The 18,880-nt window shown below is 56.4% G+C and overlaps 1 protein-coding gene across 1 annotated transcript; it reads right to left on the bottom strand.

The window, feature by feature from the left end:
- Window positions 1–1,060: 1,060 nt before the first annotated feature.
- C1QL4 (complement C1q like 4) lies at window positions 1,061–16,430 on the bottom strand. Its single transcript, XM_065419720.1, has 2 exons — window positions 15,876–16,430; window positions 1,061–1,240 (listed from the first exon to the last, which is right to left on the bottom strand). Exons 1-2 carry the CDS (start codon window positions 16,428–16,430, stop codon window positions 1,061–1,063), a joined length of 735 nt encoding a protein of 244 aa, XP_065275792.1.
- Between the last annotated feature and the right edge of the window lie 2,450 nt (window positions 16,431–18,880).

The raw sequence follows: 18,880 nt of genomic DNA, 5'->3' as shown, positions 1-18,880 counted from the left end.
CCATTTGTACCCCAATGCCAGGGGGCAGGCGGGCATCTCTCCTGCCCCGGGGGTGTCTGGCAGGGGGGGAGGGGGAGGATCTGAGCAGAGGAGGAGGCGAGACCTGTTAGGCATCTGGGGGCTGTTTTCCCAGGTCCCCCCCTGACGTCCACCCAGCTCTGGAGGAGGGTCAAGTCATCTGAGATTGGGAGGCTCCGGGGGGGGAGGGGGGAGGAATTTTCTGCCCAGGTTGCCAGTGCCATCCCGTCCCCCCAGGCTGGAGGGGGGGGGCAGGGCCCTGGGGGGGGGGAAACCAGCCACTTCAGAACTGCAGCCCCCCACCCCAATGCCACATCCATGCCTGACCCCTCCCTTCCCAGGGTCCCCCCCCCCCCCCCGTGGGCCCCACCCAGCAACCCCGCCAATTGCAAGGAGATGGTTAGCGCCTCCCCCCAGCTGATAGTGGGTTTGGGCCCCCACTGCAGCCTGATTCCCCCCGACTGCAGCCACCCCCCCCCCATGTCATCAGGGGTTGGTAACGTCTGGGGGGCCCAGAGCAGATGCCCTAAGCCCCTAGTTCCCCCTGCACCCCTAGACCCAGCCGCCCGCAGCCCCCCCCCCCCCCCCAGAAGCCCGGGGGTCTGTCCAGTTCATTTCCCAGAGCACAGCCCTGGGGCGATGCTGGGGGTGCAGAGGGGGTCAGTCTGGGGGTGCAGACGGGCTCAGTCCAGGGGCCCCCAGGGTGATGCTGGGGGATCAGAGGGGATCAGTCCGGGGCCCCTGGGGCGACGCTGGGGGGGCCGACGGGCTCAGGCTGGGGCAGGCCAGGGGTGCAGAGGGGGTCAGGCTGTGGCCCCGGGGCGACGCTGGGGGGCCGACGGGCTCAGGCCGGGGGTGCAGAGGGGCTCAGGCCGGGGCCCCAGGGTGACACTGGGGGTGCAGAGGGGGTCAGTCCGGCACCCCCGGGATGAAGCTTGGGGGTGCAGAGGGGGTCAGTCTGGGAGTGCAGACGGGCTCAGTCCAGGGGTCCCGGGGCAACGCTGGGGGTGCCGACGGGCTCTGGCCGGGGGTGCAGAGGCGCTCAGTCCGGGTAGATGATGAAGCCGGAGAACGTGCTGTATTTGTTGGTGTTCCCCCCGTGCACCTTCCCCCCGTCCAGCTTGACGAAAACCTCGTCACCCACGTCCAGGTGCAGGATGACGCTGTTGCTGGCATAGTCGTAGTTCTGGTCGGCGTCCTGGGCGATGGCGCTGGCCCGCACCTGTGGGGAGACGGGGGGGGGGGGTTAGATGGTGGGGGGGTTCCCTGCTGAGCCGCTGCCCCTAGTGGACACTTGGGGGGGCAGTGCTGCGTCTGAGGGGACCCCCCACTCTCCATCCCCTGCCCCATGTGCAACCCTTCGTGCCGGTGTGAAGCCGGGGCAACCTCCTGCAGTCTGGCTCAGAGCAGGTCTCCCCCCCGCTCTCCCCGCCCTCACTCAGCGTTGTGGGCCCCGTGGGGGTCACGGTGCAGGTCCCAAAGGGCACGGCAGAGAAATGGAGCGACAAGCAAACGGTGAAGGGGGAACTGCCCCCCCACCCCGGCGAGCTGGCTACTGCCCGTGCGTCCTAAACCCCTGCGAACGGGCCACCCCCCCTCCCCGATCCCCTCCCCATCGCCATGGAAACCTGCAGCCTCCCTGAGCCAGCTGGGGGCGGGGGGGGGCCTGGCCAGCCCCCAGCCCGGCTCCCTCGTTAAGCGGCTCCTGGTGAACCAAAGGCCTCCCGGAGGATCGGGGGAGGCAAGCGGCTCCTGGCGGGTGTGGAAGGACCCGGGAATTTCGGTCTCCTCCAGCTGGCCGGGGGTAGGCAGGAGGCGCAGTGCAGTAGATCAGTGTGGTGGGCCCCGATCCTGCACTCGCTCACACATGGGAGGCCTCAGGCGATCCACCCCTCCCCCACGGCGCTGGGGCACCCCCCAGCCACTGATGGGTGGGGTAGGGCAGCGCTGGCCAAAGACGCGCCCGGGGCGTGGACCCATCTGCTCCACTGGCCTCTTGGCCCCAGTGAAGTCAGGGGCCTGGCGGCTGCAGGCCTGGCCTCGGCGTCTCCACGGCCCCTGGAAGGTGAGAGGGGACCACCGGGGTCCGACCCCGGCCCAGCACTGGCCAGGGGCCGAGAGCTGGGATTGAACTAGTGCAGGGCCCATCCTGAGCTCAAACCTTCCCGTCCCGGGCTGGGGGGGGAATCACCCCCTGCCCTGGGCAGTGGGTCAGGGGCGCCTGAATCTCCCCTATCCCGGGGAGTGGGTCTGGGGGGGTGAATCGCCCCCTCCCGGGCAGTGGGTCTGGGGGTTAATCCCCTCCCCCAGCACCAGGGCAGCCTCGGCACTGGGGACTCCAGCCCCCTTGGGAACCTCCGCCGTGGGGCACGGGACCCCCCATCTGACTGGCTGCCTTCCCCACTGCCCCGCACCCTGAGGACGAGCAGCCAATCAGGATGGCTGCTGGAGGCTGGCAGAGCTCTCCCCCCTCCCCCCCAGGAGCCAAGGGGGGCTTTGGGTTGGGAGGAGGGAACAGAAAGAGCCCAGCTGCTCCCCCCCCCCGTGAACAATGGGTCAGTCTGTCCCTCCCCCATCCCTTTCCTCCCTGTAACATGTGGGGGGATCCCAGGCCTGGGAGAGGGGGGTAAAGACCCCAGCAGCTGCAGGAGGTGAGGTTGGGAGGGGGCAGAACTGATGTGGGGGCATAAGTAATTGCTGGGCTGTGGGAGGGGCAGTTGTGGGGCTGGGGGGGGCTGAATTGATTAATTAGGGGATTGGGGAGAAGCTGGAAGCTCCTGCAGCGCGGGCCGGACTCATCGCCCTGAATATATTGGGGAGATCTAGAGCCAGCAATTGTCATGAGCAAGTGGGTCGGCAAAACTCAACAGAGACTAAAAACCATCCCAGAATCTGGTGGGGTGGGGGCCAGTCCCACGCTTCGTTTGGGATCCTGATGCTCGATCATCATTATATTGTTACTGTTAATAATTCATCTCTATATCATCTATACATAGAATTCATACACTTATATTATGACTCAAGAGATCATTTCGTAATTAACAGCTTATAGTAATTATATTTATAATAATAATAATAATTAATGGAGATATCCCATCTCCTAGAACTGGAAGGGACCTTGAAAGGTCATCAAGTCCAGCCCCCTGCCTTCACTAGCAGGACCAAGTACTGATTTTGCCCCAGATCCCCAAGTGGCCCACTCAAGGATTGAACTCACAACCCTGGGTTTAGCAGGCCAATGCTCAAACCACTGAGCTATCCCTCCCCCCAATACTGCAATACAGTATTAATATATACTACACCATATAACTATAATTAATATAATCACTATATGATTATGTAATACCCCACATAACTATCATATACTCACAATATTATTGTTGATTATTAATTATGAACTAATTACATAGGGTGTTAAATATAATGAATATAAGCACTGCATTATGAATCTAGATGATCATTAATTGTGTCACATTCAGACACTAACACAGTCATTGATTGGAGACAGGGGTTATTGTTAGCATACAATAGAATTAGCAGCAAGAGACAGGCAGCCTCGCCAGCATGGGGATGGACTCAGCACCCCCCCTCCCCCGGCCTGGTCACATAAGCCCAGATCCCACGTGATCTCCTGACTCCAGGAGCTGGGGCTTTCAGGAACACACCCGCCCTCCAGTCCCGGGAACATCAGTGCTCCGTTCACCTCCCCGTGGGCCGCGCTCTTCACCCTCGTTTGTTCCCGAACGCCAGCCGTCCGAACGAGCTGTGTGAATGGAGCTTGGTTCGGCGTGTCCAAGGGGCTGGAGTCGGTGCTAATGCTCAGGGTATAACGGAGCTGAGGGAACCTCCGCGTGACAATGCGTATGGATCCTAGGCCTGCTCGCCCACGGCAGGATTTGGACCCTACGGTATTTGAGAGGAGTGTTACGTACTGATCACCAATGCCACACTCTCCCGGAGGTCTGCTGCTGGAGCTGAGCAGAGCTCATGACAGGCCCTGGCCTGGGACCCAGGAGATCTGGGCAAGTCCCTTTAATCTCTCCGGCCCCCTTTACCCGAAGGGGATAGATCCCAGCCCTGCCTCTGTTTGCATGGGGAGCTCTGCGGACAGGCCTGGCTCTCACCGAGTCAGCGCAGCCCCTGGTACGAGGGGTTGTGAGCTCAGCTGAAGCCCGGGGAAATAACAGATACGTCTGATGCTCATGGGGCCCGATCCTGCAGCCCCGACTGACCCAGATTTACACGGGCTCGGCCTTTCCGACGAAGGTGGGTTTCTAGGGAGGGGCCGGGCGCAGCACCCTGCTTAAGGATGCGTCGGGCTTTGCTCTCAAAGCCGCGATTCGACCTCTTTGTTGTGTTTGGAGCGTGCAGCGGCTGCAGCGCTTCGTTCTGGGCCCGGTGCGGGGGGGAGTTCAAGGATTTGCGTGAGTTACAATGAATTTTAAAACAGCTTCTTTAAGAAACAGCGTTGGGCGTCTGACCAGGCTGGAGCAAGCCCCGCTCAGCCGCTCTAGCCCAAACCGATAAAGCTGTGACCTCGCCCACCCGGCCTTGCTAATGTCCTGGGCCCGAGCCGGCGACAACCACGCCGCAGAGCCCGAAAACGGCAGGGAGGCAACTCTCGAGCCCAGCCGAGGCGACGAGGAAGGGGTTTTTCAAAGAATTTGCTCGGGTCAGTGGTCACTTTTTCCCATTAGGATATTAATAGGAAATATAATTAAGGTCTGTTGATAATTGTATTTGATCATCGTTGTATTTTCATTATTAATCACTCCCAGTAATAGATTTTACACACTCCTAATACAGCCCGGGAAATGTAAAACAAAACCTAACCAGTGCAGGGACGGGGGAAGGGCACACGCAGAGTTTTGCAGATGCTCCCGCCCCTCCTTGGCCCTGATCCTCAAAGGGATTTAGGCACCTGACTCCCACTGGCTCGGTGCTCAGGTGTTTGCAGGATCTGACCCGGGGGAGGGGGGTTGTAGCTTGTTTGTTCTCCTTGTTGTCACCTTTCCCTGGGGTGCATGTGACCCTCAAACGCGGGAATCTCGCCTGGGTGCTGCCGTGACTAGCTACAGAGAGCGAAAGTGATGGGGTGTCGTCGGGCGAAAAACCAGAGGGAGGCTGCTGGGGGACGGTGCCCGCTGGGTGCGAGTCGCTCTGGTGCCAGGCGTCCCGGTGACCCAACCCCCGTCCCGTTAATGCGGTTGGGTTTGAGGTGCTGTCGAACGAGTGGCTGTGGGCAGGCAGGGGTGACCCTGCTTTAAACTGCTGCAGCTACCGGCCCCCGTCTGGTCTCCGGGGAATCGGCTCCTTTGCTCGGTCGGAGGTTTCCCTTCCCCGGGGGCAGCAGGGGACGCTTGGCATCCTGCTGGCACCTGGGCACCTGCCCCGCCCTCCAGCTCACTGCCCAGCAGGCCCTGGTCCCCGCGGCCTGCCCCTCTACGCGGTGGGCCCCGGGCCCCCACCCTGCACTGCCTCCCCCCGCTAGCGCCTGCGAGTCGCCCCACCCCCAGCCTCCTCGCTTCAGCTGTCCGGGTGTCCCCTGAGCCCCTGCTAGAAAATCTCTGACAATGGGCCGAAGCCTTTGCACGGATCAAGCTGCCACAGCAGGGGATAAACTCTGCTCGCGGGCTGCCTGTCACCGCGCAGAAAGGGATCAAACTGCCAGCAGGCGGCTTATGGCAGGGCCATGAACAGAGGCCGGCCTCTGCCTGCCAGGGACAGGGCTTTATGGAGTGGATTTAGGTCCCTTTCTCTGAATCCGGCTCTGCCTGGATTCCTCCGCTCCCCCCCCGGGCTCCGCCACTGCCTTCGGTCGCCGTCCGAATGCTGCGCAGGAGGTGGGCCGCGGAGCAGCCCTCTGTGAACCGAGCCAGGCCGCATGCCAGGGACTCACCGGCGTGGTGGAGAAATCCCAGCGAGACAAGAAATCAATCCCTCCCGTTGTTTTCGTGTGGAGAGCTCAGTGGTGGCAGCAGCAGGCCCTTGCTCAACATCCAGGAATTTCGCCTCACAAGTGCGCCCCGGGAGGGCGAGCGGTATGGCCCCCATTTTACGACTGGGGAAACTGAGGCACGGAGCAGGCATGTGACCTGCTCAAGGACACGCAGCCAATCAGTGGCAGAGTTGCTGTCTCCCCCAGAGTCTGAGCTCTCCTTTTCCTGCACCAGGGTAGACTGGGGAAAGTTCACCCTGCTGCTGTCCTGGCTCCGAGGGGTCAGCGTGAAATTCACTCAAACTGCCTGGAAACGCCGACCCTGGCGTCTTTCTCCCCCACCCCCGCCTCTGAAGAATCAAAAATAAAACAGCCAGGGCCCATCGAAGTGTCGTGGGGCGTTTCCTGCGGAGACGAGAGATTAACAGCCTGCTGAGCTCTCCACATGAAAAGTGAACGGGAGGGATTGATTTCTTGTTTCGCTGGAATTTCTCCAGCCCGCCGGTGGGTCCCTGGCATGCGGCCTCCCATGGAGCTCAGCAGGCAAGGCCTCGCCTCGTGCAAACACACTGGCTCCTGCACCCCTCTCCTGTAGAATAATACAGCGCGCTTCTGCACCTCCCTTCACCTACAAACACCCCCCCAATGATACCACCCAGGGAGAGAGACCTGCAGAACCACACACACGCAGAGCATAACACAACTCCCACACATTCACACCAACACTGACACGCTGAACAACGCACATCTTTACACCCCGATAGTAACATCAGTACAGGCGGAAGGAAGAAGCTGGTAACACAATTACAGACACCCCCCAGAAATCCACAGATGTTAATGCTTCGCCAGACCCCACAAAGTCATTGCACGGCCTGACACAGACCTGGGGAAATAACTGGTTTGTTTGGTTCGGCGGTTAGGTTTTGGGTTCGGTTTAGGTTTTGGGTGTTTTTTAAACCTTTTTATTTTTAGTTCAATCCAGCAAATTTCAAACTACCTCGGTTTGGAAACCAAACGTGGAACTGTTTTGTTTTGAAAATGTGAAAGTGAAAAACAGTTTGTTTGACTGTTGAGAAATTTTCACCCCCTTTTTGGGGAGGGGCAAAAGTATTTGCTGAGTTCGTCACAAAATTGCATTTTTCGGAGACTAAACTCTTTGCTGAAAAATGTTGCCAGGTCTAGCCCTCGGCGCAGTTCGACGGCGTTTCTGACGTCTGTCGGTAACGCGATAACGTCGAATGCCACAAGTTCTGAGCCACCCCAAGATTTCAGGGGCTATTCTAGGCATCGGTGAGCAGAACCCGACTCATTTTGGTGAAAACAGGAAAACGGGAAAACCCCTTTCCACTAAATCCGCCCCCCCAAGTGCCCGTTTGGTGCTGCACGTCTCTCTAGTGCCCCCTCTTCTGCCTACACCCGTCACAGGCAGCTGTTTAAAATGCCACTGTCTCTCGTGGGGTCCAGAGTGTGACCTAGTGGCCAGAGTATTGGGCTGGGACTCAGGAAACCTGATTTCTGTTCCCGGCTCTGTCACTGGCCTGCTGGCTAACCGTTGCAGGTCATGCCCCCTGGTGCCTCAGTTTTCCCATCTGTATAATGGGGATAATGACACTGCCCTTTGTAAAGCACTTTGCGCGCTCCTGCTGGGAAGAGGTAGAGGGGAGCTGGGTGTTCTTAGTATTAATACATAAGCCACAGCCTCTTACACCCCTGGCCACACACACAAATCCAAAGGCACATGGAATAACACAAATATAGAGAGACAAGACTAACACACATGCTCACACCCCATCTAACACAAACACACACACACACACACAGGCGCCTCTGTCTGTCTGTCTGGGAGCTGTCACTTTCCTCTTCCTCGTGCTGGGATTCAGTTGCCAGAACCCAAGAAAGGAGCAGACTGGAGTGGGGGGAGCTTGTCCTTGGGTGGGGGGGTCATTGGGTCAGCTGGGAGTTGGGGGGGGGCTATTTCCCATTCAACGCTGCTGGGGGTTATGTGGCTAAAGAGGCAATTTTAATGAATTACCCTGCAGCAAAAGCTGGGCCATATAATTATCCCCATTGCACAGATGGAGAAACTGAGGCACGGAGCCGGGAGGTGACTTGCAGAGCCAGGAATAGAAGGCAGACGTCCTGGCTCCAACTGCCCAGTTCTAACCTGCAGGCTCCCCACCCCACAGCTCCCTGTGCCGTGAGCCAGTCAGATCTCGCACGCCGCGGGCCGGCCCGGCTCAGGACGTGGACAGGAGACCTCGACGGCCCAGGCCTTGATTCCACAAGAGGTGCCCTGCCCCCTGGGTCAGCGCCGCCCCACCACCACCCCAGCATGGTGCTAGGGGGCGCTGTGCTGCGGGAACTAGCGTCATTCCTCTGGCCCAGGTGCTGGCTGGCAGACCTGGGGCTGTAACCCCGGCGCTGGGGTCATTCCAGCTTCGCTAACTGCTGTCTGCCTCCCTAAACCCCCTCGGTCACAGGCTCCGCCGCTGGTGCCTGATGCGCCGGTTTTCATTGCACGGATGCCCAGGAACTGCGATGGTGCAGGGGATCCAACGTCCCCTAGACAGAGGAATTAGATTAGAGGATTAGAAAGTGATCGCACCTAAGACCCGAGAGCCAGTCTGGGGCTCAGCACCTGGCAAATCTACCGCTCGGCGTCCCACGCTGGGCACCCCAAGACGGAGGCCGTTGGCGATCGGCTGAAATGCAACGTTCCGTGTTGTGGCATTTGCAAATATAGCCACTTGTTCTGCTTTTCACGAGCAGTCTCCTGCCCCTCTCCTCCCAAAGCACTTTGCAGACCTAGATATAGCTGCAAACGTTCCGCCGGCACTGAACTGCAGCTGCCTCTAGGGTGGGGCGTAGCAGCTCTTTAACAGTGAAAAGCAGCATGCACAGGGATCGAAGAAGTGGGCTGTAGCCCACGAAAGCTTATGCTCTAATAAATTGGTTAGTCTCTAAGGTGCCACAAGTACTCCTGTTCTTTTTGCGGATACAGACTAACACGGCTGCTACTCTGAAACTTACCAGGACTGAAAGGCATCCACCTCTGGGGTGGAGCACGGCAGATGTTTAAGACTGCCCGATAGTTTAGGACAGGCTGTGAACAAGGACTCGTCCCCTTGCAACTGCCTAGGGAGGCAGACTGGGGCGGTCTGGGACGCTGGCTGTCTTTATGGGGTGAGCACCTCCTGCTGACTCACCCGGCTTTCCCTCAGCGGTCGGCCGTCCAGCTCGCGAGCCGGCTGCTGACAGACTCACAGTCCGAGCTGGCAGGGCGACCGACCTGGGGGCATTTCTGACAGTGTGTCTGCGAGCGGCGCAGTGGGGGAATGTATATATGCTTTTAAAATTCCTCTGGAGAGAAGTCGAGAGGAATTGCTGCCTGTTGATGAACTGACTGTAATTCCTCTAGCGTTTTCTCGCCTACCCGGAGTGAGGAATGTGGCTTCGAAGCGCTCCTGGGGCAGATTTCAATTAGAGGCAGAAACTATTGGGGGACGGGGGACGGGGGGGATATATATCATAGCTTCACGTCTTCTGCAAAAGTAGAAGCATCTTTCCTTTAGTTCAGGGCTCTGAGCTGAGAGATCTGCCAGCCTGGAGCCGGCCCCAGGTTCCTTGAACCCGGGTGGCAGACGAAGGGGTGAGATGGGAGACCCCTGCCACAGCAGACAGAGGGTAATTGGCCCCCAGGAAGGTCTCTTCTTGATCCCGCATCGCTAGAGACGTTTGCTCTCGGTGCAGGGGTTAGGAGTCAGGACTCTTGGGTCCTGCTCTTCGCTCTGGTGGGGAGTGGCGTCTAGTGGTTAGAGCTGAGCGAGGCCCTTGCCAGAGGGTCAATGTGCAACCTTAGACAAGTCACACACACACACACACACACACACACACCCTGTGTGTCTTCTTCCTCGTGTGTAAATTCAGGCTGACGCTACCGAGCCTGGCAAGGAGCCGGGTCGTTGTCCAGGGCTGCTTTAAACATGTCCTGCACCCTCCGCCCGTGGGGAGCCAGACGCCGCCGTCCTGGGGCCACGCTGCAGGCCTCTGGCAGACCCTCCCCCCCGGGCTGGAGGCGTTGCTGCGAGCGGAGGGTATCCGCCCCCGGGGACGGCTGGGCCTGAAGCCAGCACCCCTGACCTTGAGAGACCCACACAAGGGGCAGGACCGGGGTCAAATCTCCACGGCCCATTTAATCCTTCACCTCTCGCTGCAGCTGCCAATTAGCACCGGCCTGCACAGCTGCGTCTCTTCCTAGGAGCTCGGCTGAGGCCCAGCAAACTCATCTCCGTGCCTGTCAGACAGGGACCAGGTGGGAGCTGGCGCCCATGGGGCGGCCGGCTCCGTGTCCTGCTCCCTCCCGATGCAGCGTCTCAGAGCTGGCTTGTACTCCTTCAAACTGTCACCGCTCGGCAGCGCCAGGCTCTGGGCTCTGAGACACGCTGGGCCAAACGGCTGTCACTTGGGAGCTGGCGGAAGAGGTGCGTCACTGGGGCCCGGGTTCCGATTTCTAGTCAGGTCGGCTCAGGAAGGGAGAGCCTGGCCAATCAACTGGGGATCGCTCCAGGATCCCCCCCGAGCCCAGATTCCCTCCCCAAACCTGACCCTGCCATGACAAGGTGGCGTCTCGAACCGTCATGTGTGTGTGTGTGTTTGTGTCTAGCAACTTCAAACAATTTCTGGCATGGTACAATTGCCTCCGAAATCCACCAGTATCCCACCCCTGGGGTGCACTGACCCATCGTGTGTGGTCATGAGCCGTGGAAAGGTGTGGTGAAAACGGTGGGTTCCGGTGGGGGGCGGCTTGGAGTATCTTCTGGCTTTCCAGGGGGAAGGGAGTTCGTGGCTTGCTGGGGGGGGGGGAAGGAATTCTAGCTGGTAAGAGCCCGTGGTCTCCCTGGGCCTGATCCTGGGGGATGTGGCACTGGGCAGGGGGGAGTGATGGAAGGCAATGGATAAAAACATTTTATTGTGAGTCTCTCTAAGGGCCCATCAGCACCCACATCTGACTGCCTGAGGGCAGATTTACAACAGCCGCCCGCCACTGTCTTGCCAATAGGACATAAATACCACCAAGGCTTTAATTCCCTGGTAAAATAAGCTACATAAATAAAAAGTAAAGCGGGCGTTTATTAGACCTAGACGGAAAGGCCGAGTGGGGTGTCTGTGAGGGAGGGGGACATCTCCCGTCTGATCTTGTTTGACAGGAGGGTGTTTTGGTATTAAAAATAAAATTAAAAAACCAAACCCACTGACAAATTGACTGCAAACAGGTCCCCGGGGACTCGTCGAATGAACCGATCTCACCAGCTCGGCTGTCCGTTTCTAGCCCTCCTGATATTTATTATTGACTAACCAGGCAATTCCTCCTGTTTGCAAGCAGAGGGAGAGAGGAGCTGTCCCAAGATGTGACTGCCCCATAGATACACCCAAAGTGTCACTATTCATCTCGCTCAAAAAAATCAACCCCACCTTTGGGGCCATTTTCTAAGCAGTTATTTCAGCCCTCTGCTTTTATTCTAAACGAGGAATAAACCAGCCAAACCGACAATGAGCCCAGATTTCCGAGCTGTGAGATCTAGGTGGGCGCTAGGATGTTTTTTTTAATATACAGGTCTGTCGCATCTTACGTGCATTTAACATGTATGAATTCAGCTTTACGCGGTCGGCAAAAACAAAAACAAAACAAAACAAAAAAGAGAAAAATAACAATTTAAATACTGTTCCTGTAGTGCGGGCGATTCCGCCCGCCATTACACTCAATGTAATTTTGACTATACGCGGTTTTCGCTTTACGCGCTGACCGCGGAACGTAACCCCAGCGTAAGATGAGACAGACCTGTGTTACAGGCCAGACTCTCGGCTGGTGTCAATCAGCACTGAAGTTAATGGAGCCATGTCAGGTTACACCAGCTACAATTCTGGCCCCGGGGATGATCAGAATTGACTATCCATAGCGTTTTATCTCGTCGAGATGCCGTCCAAAGAGCCGGGGTACTGAACGGCTCCTCTGGCAGGGAGCCAGACGAGTGATGTTAACAGCCGGGTTCTTCTGCTGATTGAAGGGGACAGGGTGAGCCAAACGGGAACTTTTCACACCAGACTCATTTGAGGTGGTAGCTGGCGAGAAAGCCAGTCCCAGCACCCAAGTGCAGACCTCGCTGCTGTGACGTGGGACAGGAAAGGAGAGAAACTGACACAGGCAAAGAACTGTCCGGCCCCCGGCTACATTGCTGCAGCCGCACTGGGCCTGGCACCTTGCACCTGTGTTTACACCAATGCGCTGTGAGTGTGAAAAGTTCCGATTCTGGCTGGATTTGGCCTGGGTGTAAAGGATCACACACGGAGACGGAGGCCCATGGGCTTCAGTCAGCACCAGCCCAGGATCGGGCCCCGCGGTGTGAGCGGCGATATGAAAAGAACTTGCTGATATAGAAAACAGTGGGGTTTTGGCGTTAGCGCCTGCTAATCCCACGGCTAAAGCATTTGCTGAGACGCTTGGCGATCAAATGTAAATATGTCTATTGATTCGCTCAAGAGACACAACAGACGGCTTCTCCGAGGTGCTGCTTTCATTAGTTCAGGCAGCCGGTGGGAGGGTGAGGCGGATGCATTTAAAGTTTGAGATCAATGGCTTATTTATCTTTAATAAATGGAGGGTGTCCAGGTTGAGCTTTTAAACGGTTACGTTTTAGCTCAACCATCGAGTTATTTTCTTTATTGAGAAAAGAAAAGAAAAGAATCACCTGATACTAAATATCTTAATCCCGTCCTTTGCGAGGTTCTCTGGGCGTGTGAAAATCAACCCCATAAAATAGGAATTAAACAATATTTCTCAGGGCATTTTTGTTTGTTTCTGGGCCAGGTTCTATGCAGCGGATTTTAAAGCACCAGACCCCACTTTGGAGAAGATGCTAATAAAGCATGTGGAGGTGAGGAGAAGATTTGATATGAGTTTATTGAAGGCGGAATAGGAGAGGACGGGAGAAAAAGACAAATGATTCTCCAGGGATGAAAAATCTCAGGTTTTTATCCCCCCTGTTGGGGAGATTTGGGAGGATTTTAGAGGAAATTTTGTGAGTGTGAATCTATCAACATGGACCGTATCGCTGTAGAAACACACTCTTAAACATATGCAATATAGTAAATCTATGTGCAGAATAGTATTTAGTGCTATAGAGACACTTTGAAATGCATATAAACTCTTAAACATTATGTGCACATAGATTTAATATAGAGCTATACATACAAAGGATTATGTGTAATACATTCTGTGCAATATATATGTACACAAAATGTTTGTTTATAATTATGTACAAACACACCACTAAACTATTAAATATGATATATACATTCTGTAAAGTATTTCTATTATAGACCCTGAAATGTAGCTATAATACACACACACAGTAGGTTTGTGTTTATAATATACTGTACAGTGTGCATAGAATCATATTTGAATAGTCTATATTAGACAATAGACTATTCTATATAAACTGTTAAACATTTGATGTACATTACGTATTATACAAACACACACTGAATGTATATTTAATAAATATCACCGCTAGACGTATATATTCACCTATGCACTCTCAGTATATTATAACATATATTACACACACAAACAGCCATATGTAATATATATCACACACACGTAATAACTGCTTATACTTCTATAACATCTCTCTTCTTGAAAGATCAGTGAATATTCAGATACTTCACATCTGATTTTATTTTTTTGCTCAACACAGAGCATATTTTGAAAACCCATCTCCGATATTCTGATTCCTCTAAAGCTGAAAAAATGTAACAACTTCTCTCCCACACCAAACCCCCCACATTTTATTAAACTTTACAAACCCATCTCTCTGTGTTCTGAAGGAGTGTGTGTATTTGTGTGTTCCTTTGATGGGTGCGTGTATCTTATTTTGTGCTATTTTTGGGGTAGGGGGGAAATCTATTTTTCTTCTAACAATTGCTACAATAACGCCCTGACTCTGATAACACAATATTTTACAAATAAAATAGCCCACGGCTATCTTAAAAATAAATGCCTCTTGGATTCCAGATGCTCTGACGTTTGCTTTCATTTTTTAAAGGAACGGGTAACCCTGCCCCTCCGTATTCTGAAGGACTGAATAGAACTGAATTGCTTTGCCCAGACCTTCTTGTACTCTGTATTTTACTTTAGGAACAATACAAACAAACCGGTCGGATCCCAAGCCAAGGTGTCTGGTATGAGGAGTTGGCGACTAACCCTAACCCCAACACTGGGTCACAAACCTAAAGGGACTTTCTTGAACCGGAGGGTTCCCAGCTAAATTAACCTAGTTTGCATTTCAATTTTTTAAACTCTTTATTTTTTTCTTTCAAAAAGAACCTATCTATCGATCTATCTATCTATCACCATACACCCCCATCTAATCTATCTATCTATTCCCATGCACCCCTTCTATCTATCTATCTATCTATCTATCTATCTATCCCCATGCACCCCTTCTATCTATCTATCCCCATACACCCTCCATCCATCTATCTATCTATCCCCATGCACCCCTTCTATCTGTCTATCTATCTATCCCCATACACCCCCCATCTAATCTATCTATCTATCTATCTATCTATCCCCATGCACCCCTTCTATCTATCCATCCCCATACACCCCCCCATCCATCTATCTATCTATCTATCTATCCCCATACACCCCCCCATCCATCTATCTATCTATCTATCTATGTAAAATATATTTATATATTTTAAAACTCTCCGCACAGTCAGCGGCCTTCTCTAAACAATACCCCGAGCATTGCAGTACATAAATGTTATTATTACCAATGTTAATAATGAAACACCATTATGAATAGAAGGATTATAGCCCAGTGTGTGTAAAGGGGTCATTTCTATTGGTACACATAGGAAGTCGCTGGATTTTAGAATGTGCCCTGTTTGTACAGGTCTGTAGGGGTCTAGGCAGCCCTTCCCACATGGGGGTTATGGACGGATGGTCTGAGGAATCAGACCCTCACTGCTGCCCTTCCCCTCCCCAAAGCGCAGAATCCATCACACCCACACAGCTCTGGCAAGGCTGGGCACAGGTTGGAGGGCAGGTGTGCACATTGGCTGGGTGGAGCCGGGGAGCGTATGCTTGGAGGTAGGTTTGGCTGGTTTTCAGGTAAAGCTACCGTCTTTCATGGGTGGGTTGGCAGGAGCTGGGACCTGCAGGTGAGGTGAGAGGAGCCAATGGGAGTTGCAGGGGGGAGGGATAGCTCAGTGGTTTGAGCATTGGCCTGCTAAACCCAGGGTTGTGAGTTCAATCCTTGAGGGGGCCACTTAGGGATCTGGGGCAAAATCAGTACTTGGTCCTGCTAGTGAAGGCAGGGGGCTGGACTCAATGACCTTTCAAGGTCCCTTCCAGTTCTAGGAGATAGGATATCTCCATTAATTTTAGTGGGGAGAGGGGCGGGGTTGCAGGTGAAGTGGGTGGAGCCAGTGGGGGAGTGCAGCTGGGCTGGGTGGAGCCGATGGGGAGAGGGGCGGGTTGCAAGTGAGGTGGAAGGAGCCAATGGGCTGGGCGGAGCCAGTGGGGAATAGGGCAGGTTGCAGGTGAGGTGGGCGGAGTCAGTGGGGAAAGGGGCGGATTGCAAGTGAGGTGGGAGGAGCCAGTGGGCTGGGTGGAGCCAGTGGGGAGAGGGGCGGGTTGCAGGGGAGGTGGGAAGAGCCAGTGGGCTGGGCGGAGCCAGTGGGGAGAGGGGCGGGTTGCAGGGGAGGTGGGTGGAGCCAGTGGGGAGAGGGGCGGGTTGCAGGGGAGGTGGGAAGAGCCAGTGGGCTGGGCGGAGCCAGTGGGGAGAGGGGCGGGTTGCAGGGGAGGTGGAGGCCACAGGCCTGGCGGGGTGGGGGTGTGGGGGCGTTCTCCTACCTGCCCGTTCTTCATGAGGTCGGCCCACATGCTGGTGCCGTCGCCGCCGCGCATCAGCACGTGGTAGGTGAAGAAGTAGATGCCGGGCAGGGGGCAGGTGAACTTCCCGCTGGACGGCTCATAGTAGTTCCCCACGTTGGTCACCACGTCGTCGAAGCGCAGCACCTCGTAGCCCTCGTGGGGCTTCCGGAGCCCGGCATAGAAGGCGATCTTGGGGCTGTAGAAGGACGGGATGTATCCCCCCGGCCCTGGCCCCGGCGGCCCCGGTCTGCCCGGCTCTCCAGCCGGACCGCGTGGCCCTGGCGGCCCTGGGGGGCCTGGCAGCCCCCGGATCCCAGACTTGCCCTTCCTCCCTTGGTCCCCTTTGCCCCCCGGCAGGAACGGGGGCGGGGAGATGACGGCCAGCTCCTGGCTGGCTTCAGCGGAGGCCGCCCCGTGGGTCTGGGGCGTGTAGGGGTCGCAGACCATGCGGCAGCTGCCCATCATTTCGTACTGCGAGGTGGCCTTGGAACTGTGCACCAGCAGCGGGATGGCCACCAGCAGCACCAGCACCATGGCCACCCCGATGGCCGCGCCGATCACCCTCTTCTTGCGGCTCAGCCTGGACGCGGCCAGGGCTAGGAAGTCGTCTTCGCTTTTGGATGTAATGGTGGAAGCTTCTCAAGAGACAGAGCCTGGTGGGTGGGTGGGGGGCGGGATCCGGAACCCCCCAAAGAGTCAGTGGAGGAGAGACGGCCCTGGCTCGGTGCCCGTGGACGCAGCCCGGCTCAGTGCCCGCGGACTCAGCCCTGGCTCGGTGCCCACGGATGCAGCCTGGTTCAGTGCCGGCGAGCGCAGCCCGGCTCGGTGCCCATGGACGCAGCCCGGTTCAGTGCCGGTGAGCGCAGCCCGGCTCGGTGCCCGTGGACGCAGCCCGGCTCAGTGCCGGTGAGCGCAGCCTGGCTCGGTGCCCACGGATGCAGCCCGGTTCGGTGCCTGCGGATGCAGCCCGGCTCGGTGCCCGCGGACGCAGCCCAGCTCGGTGCCGGCGAGCGCAGCCCGGTTCAATGCCCACGGATGAAGCCCGGCTCAGTGCCCACGGAGCTGACCTGTGGTGCCCTCTGGCTCGCTCCACTCTGCAGCCGGCCTCCTCACTTGTTGCCTCGGCTCCGAGGGACAGGAAAGTTCCCGCCAAGTTGCCCAGGAGCGAGGCACCCGTGTTCTCTGCCTCCCTCGCTACCTCTCCCCACCACGCTGGAGATGCTCGCTCCTTGCCAGTCGACACTTCGGATTGCTCGCACTTCACTGGACGCGGCGGCAGCAGCAGCGGGAGCGGGAGCAGGAGGGGGGGGGGTCGGAGATAGCTGGGAGGAGTGTGAGTGTGGAGATAGATACAGAGATATTTTGTCTTCCCCTCTTGTCTTCTTGAGAACCCAGCTGGTGACCGTGGCAGCTCCAGGCTTCTCCTCGTGCCAGATCATATGGGCATCATCTCTGTGCAGCAAGACACTAGCGGGAAGGGATCCCAACCTCCGGCCCTCCCCTCACCCTTCGCCTCCCTGGCACCCCCCACCCCAAGCTCTCCCGGCGCCCAGCTGGGAGGGTGCGCGAAGGCAGGTCTGAGCGGCGGGAGAGGCCGAAAGTCGCTCGAAGACAAGCAGAGCCACCCGGGTGCCTGGCTCAGCGCGAGCCCTGGGTGCCTGGAGCCGTGGAGTGTCGGATCCCATCCATAGCTGCCTGGCTCCCTGGGCGTTTGCGGGAGCGAGAGGCAGGCTGGCAGGGCCGGGGGTCCGAGGGCATCGTCCCCAGGAGACGCGGCTCATGCCTGGAAACACCATGTCTCTTCCTATAAGACGCGGAGCTGGCGGATGGGTGACCCCTCCGTGCTTGTGCTGCTTGGCCCCATTGGGCCCTGGTGTTCTCCTGGCTCCTATTACTGCTATTTACCCCCCCTCCCCTGTTCTGGGCTCCCGCTCCAGCCCCCCCCAGCTGGAGTCATGTTTAAGGCCATGTTTTATATGCTGGGTTTGTCTCATTCCCCTGTGCAATGAAAGCGCTTTACCTTGGTGCCTCCCCGCCTCTCTCTGCAGAGACTGATTAACAGCTGACAGATCAGCTACAGGGGCTGCAAACCATCACGGTCATTAATTAATCAATTACTCCCCCCACCCCGTCCAGGGAGCCTATCGCTCAATCTTGCAAGAAGCCAGAGCCGGCGTGAGGGACAGGGAGAGGGGCACGTGTGTGTGTAACCCGCACTTGCATAGCAGCCAGACAGGTGTGTTTATACCACACCTACATAGACACGAGGGATGCGGGTATGTGACACCAGTGGCCATGCCCCTGGTCTCAGGCGGCAGCGGGGAGCAGCGTCTCCGAGGGGCAGAGGCTGGAGCCCCCCGTGACATGCAAAACTCAGCTCAGCCTGGCCTAGCGCCTCATTCCCCCATCGCTGAGCTCGTGTGTGGCTCTGTCGGACTGTCAGTGATACAGCCTCACTTCCTGGCCAGAGCCGTGTCCTCTGCCTACCCGAGCCAGCGCTGGCTTTCAGCGTGACCAGCGATTCTGGGGAGTTCGTATTTACGTACCCAGCTCGTCACACCTTCAAGGGGCCTGTTTCTCAGAGCAGGAGACACTGAGCCTCAACAGAGCACCCCAAAATCAGAGCTCCTAGAAATCGCTGGTTCCTTCTGGAAACCTTGGCCAAATGTGTGTGTGTGTGTGAGTATAAATCTATTTATCATACACACTCCTCTTTGCAGGGCAGGTATTTATAGAGGGGTTCATTAGATACACACTATAGATAGGTGGCACGTTGCTATTGCTACGTATGTTGAATAGACAAATACACGTTGTGTGTGTCAGTGGCAGGTGTGTGTGTGTGAGAGAGAGAGAGAGAGAGAGGGAGGCAGTGGTCACCTGGCCAGCCCTCTGTCACACTTGGCTATCAGGATATAACCACTAGGCTAGCTGAATGGCGAACTGTCCCATTCTGTGCTAGTCTAGGCAGGTTCCTATACCCCGTC

The sequence above is a fragment of the Emys orbicularis genome, chromosome 19 (genome assembly GCF_028017835.1).
Source record: "Emys orbicularis isolate rEmyOrb1 chromosome 19, rEmyOrb1.hap1, whole genome shotgun sequence".
Taxonomy (NCBI): domain Eukaryota; kingdom Metazoa; phylum Chordata; order Testudines; family Emydidae; genus Emys; species Emys orbicularis.
The sequence above is the reverse complement of the archived record's forward strand: the minus strand, read 5'-3'. Positions and strand labels throughout refer to the sequence as shown.

Excerpts from the sequence above, each read along its gene's own strand:
- C1QL4 (XM_065419720.1), bottom strand. The coding sequence starts at position 16,430 with ATGGTGCTGGTGCTGCTGGTGGCCATCCCGCTGCTGGTGCACAGTTCC. Across the intron at positions 1,241-15,875 it reads ACCTCATGAAGAACGGGCAG|GTGCGGGCCAGCGCCATCGC; the intron begins GTAGGAGAACGC and ends GTCTCCCCACAG.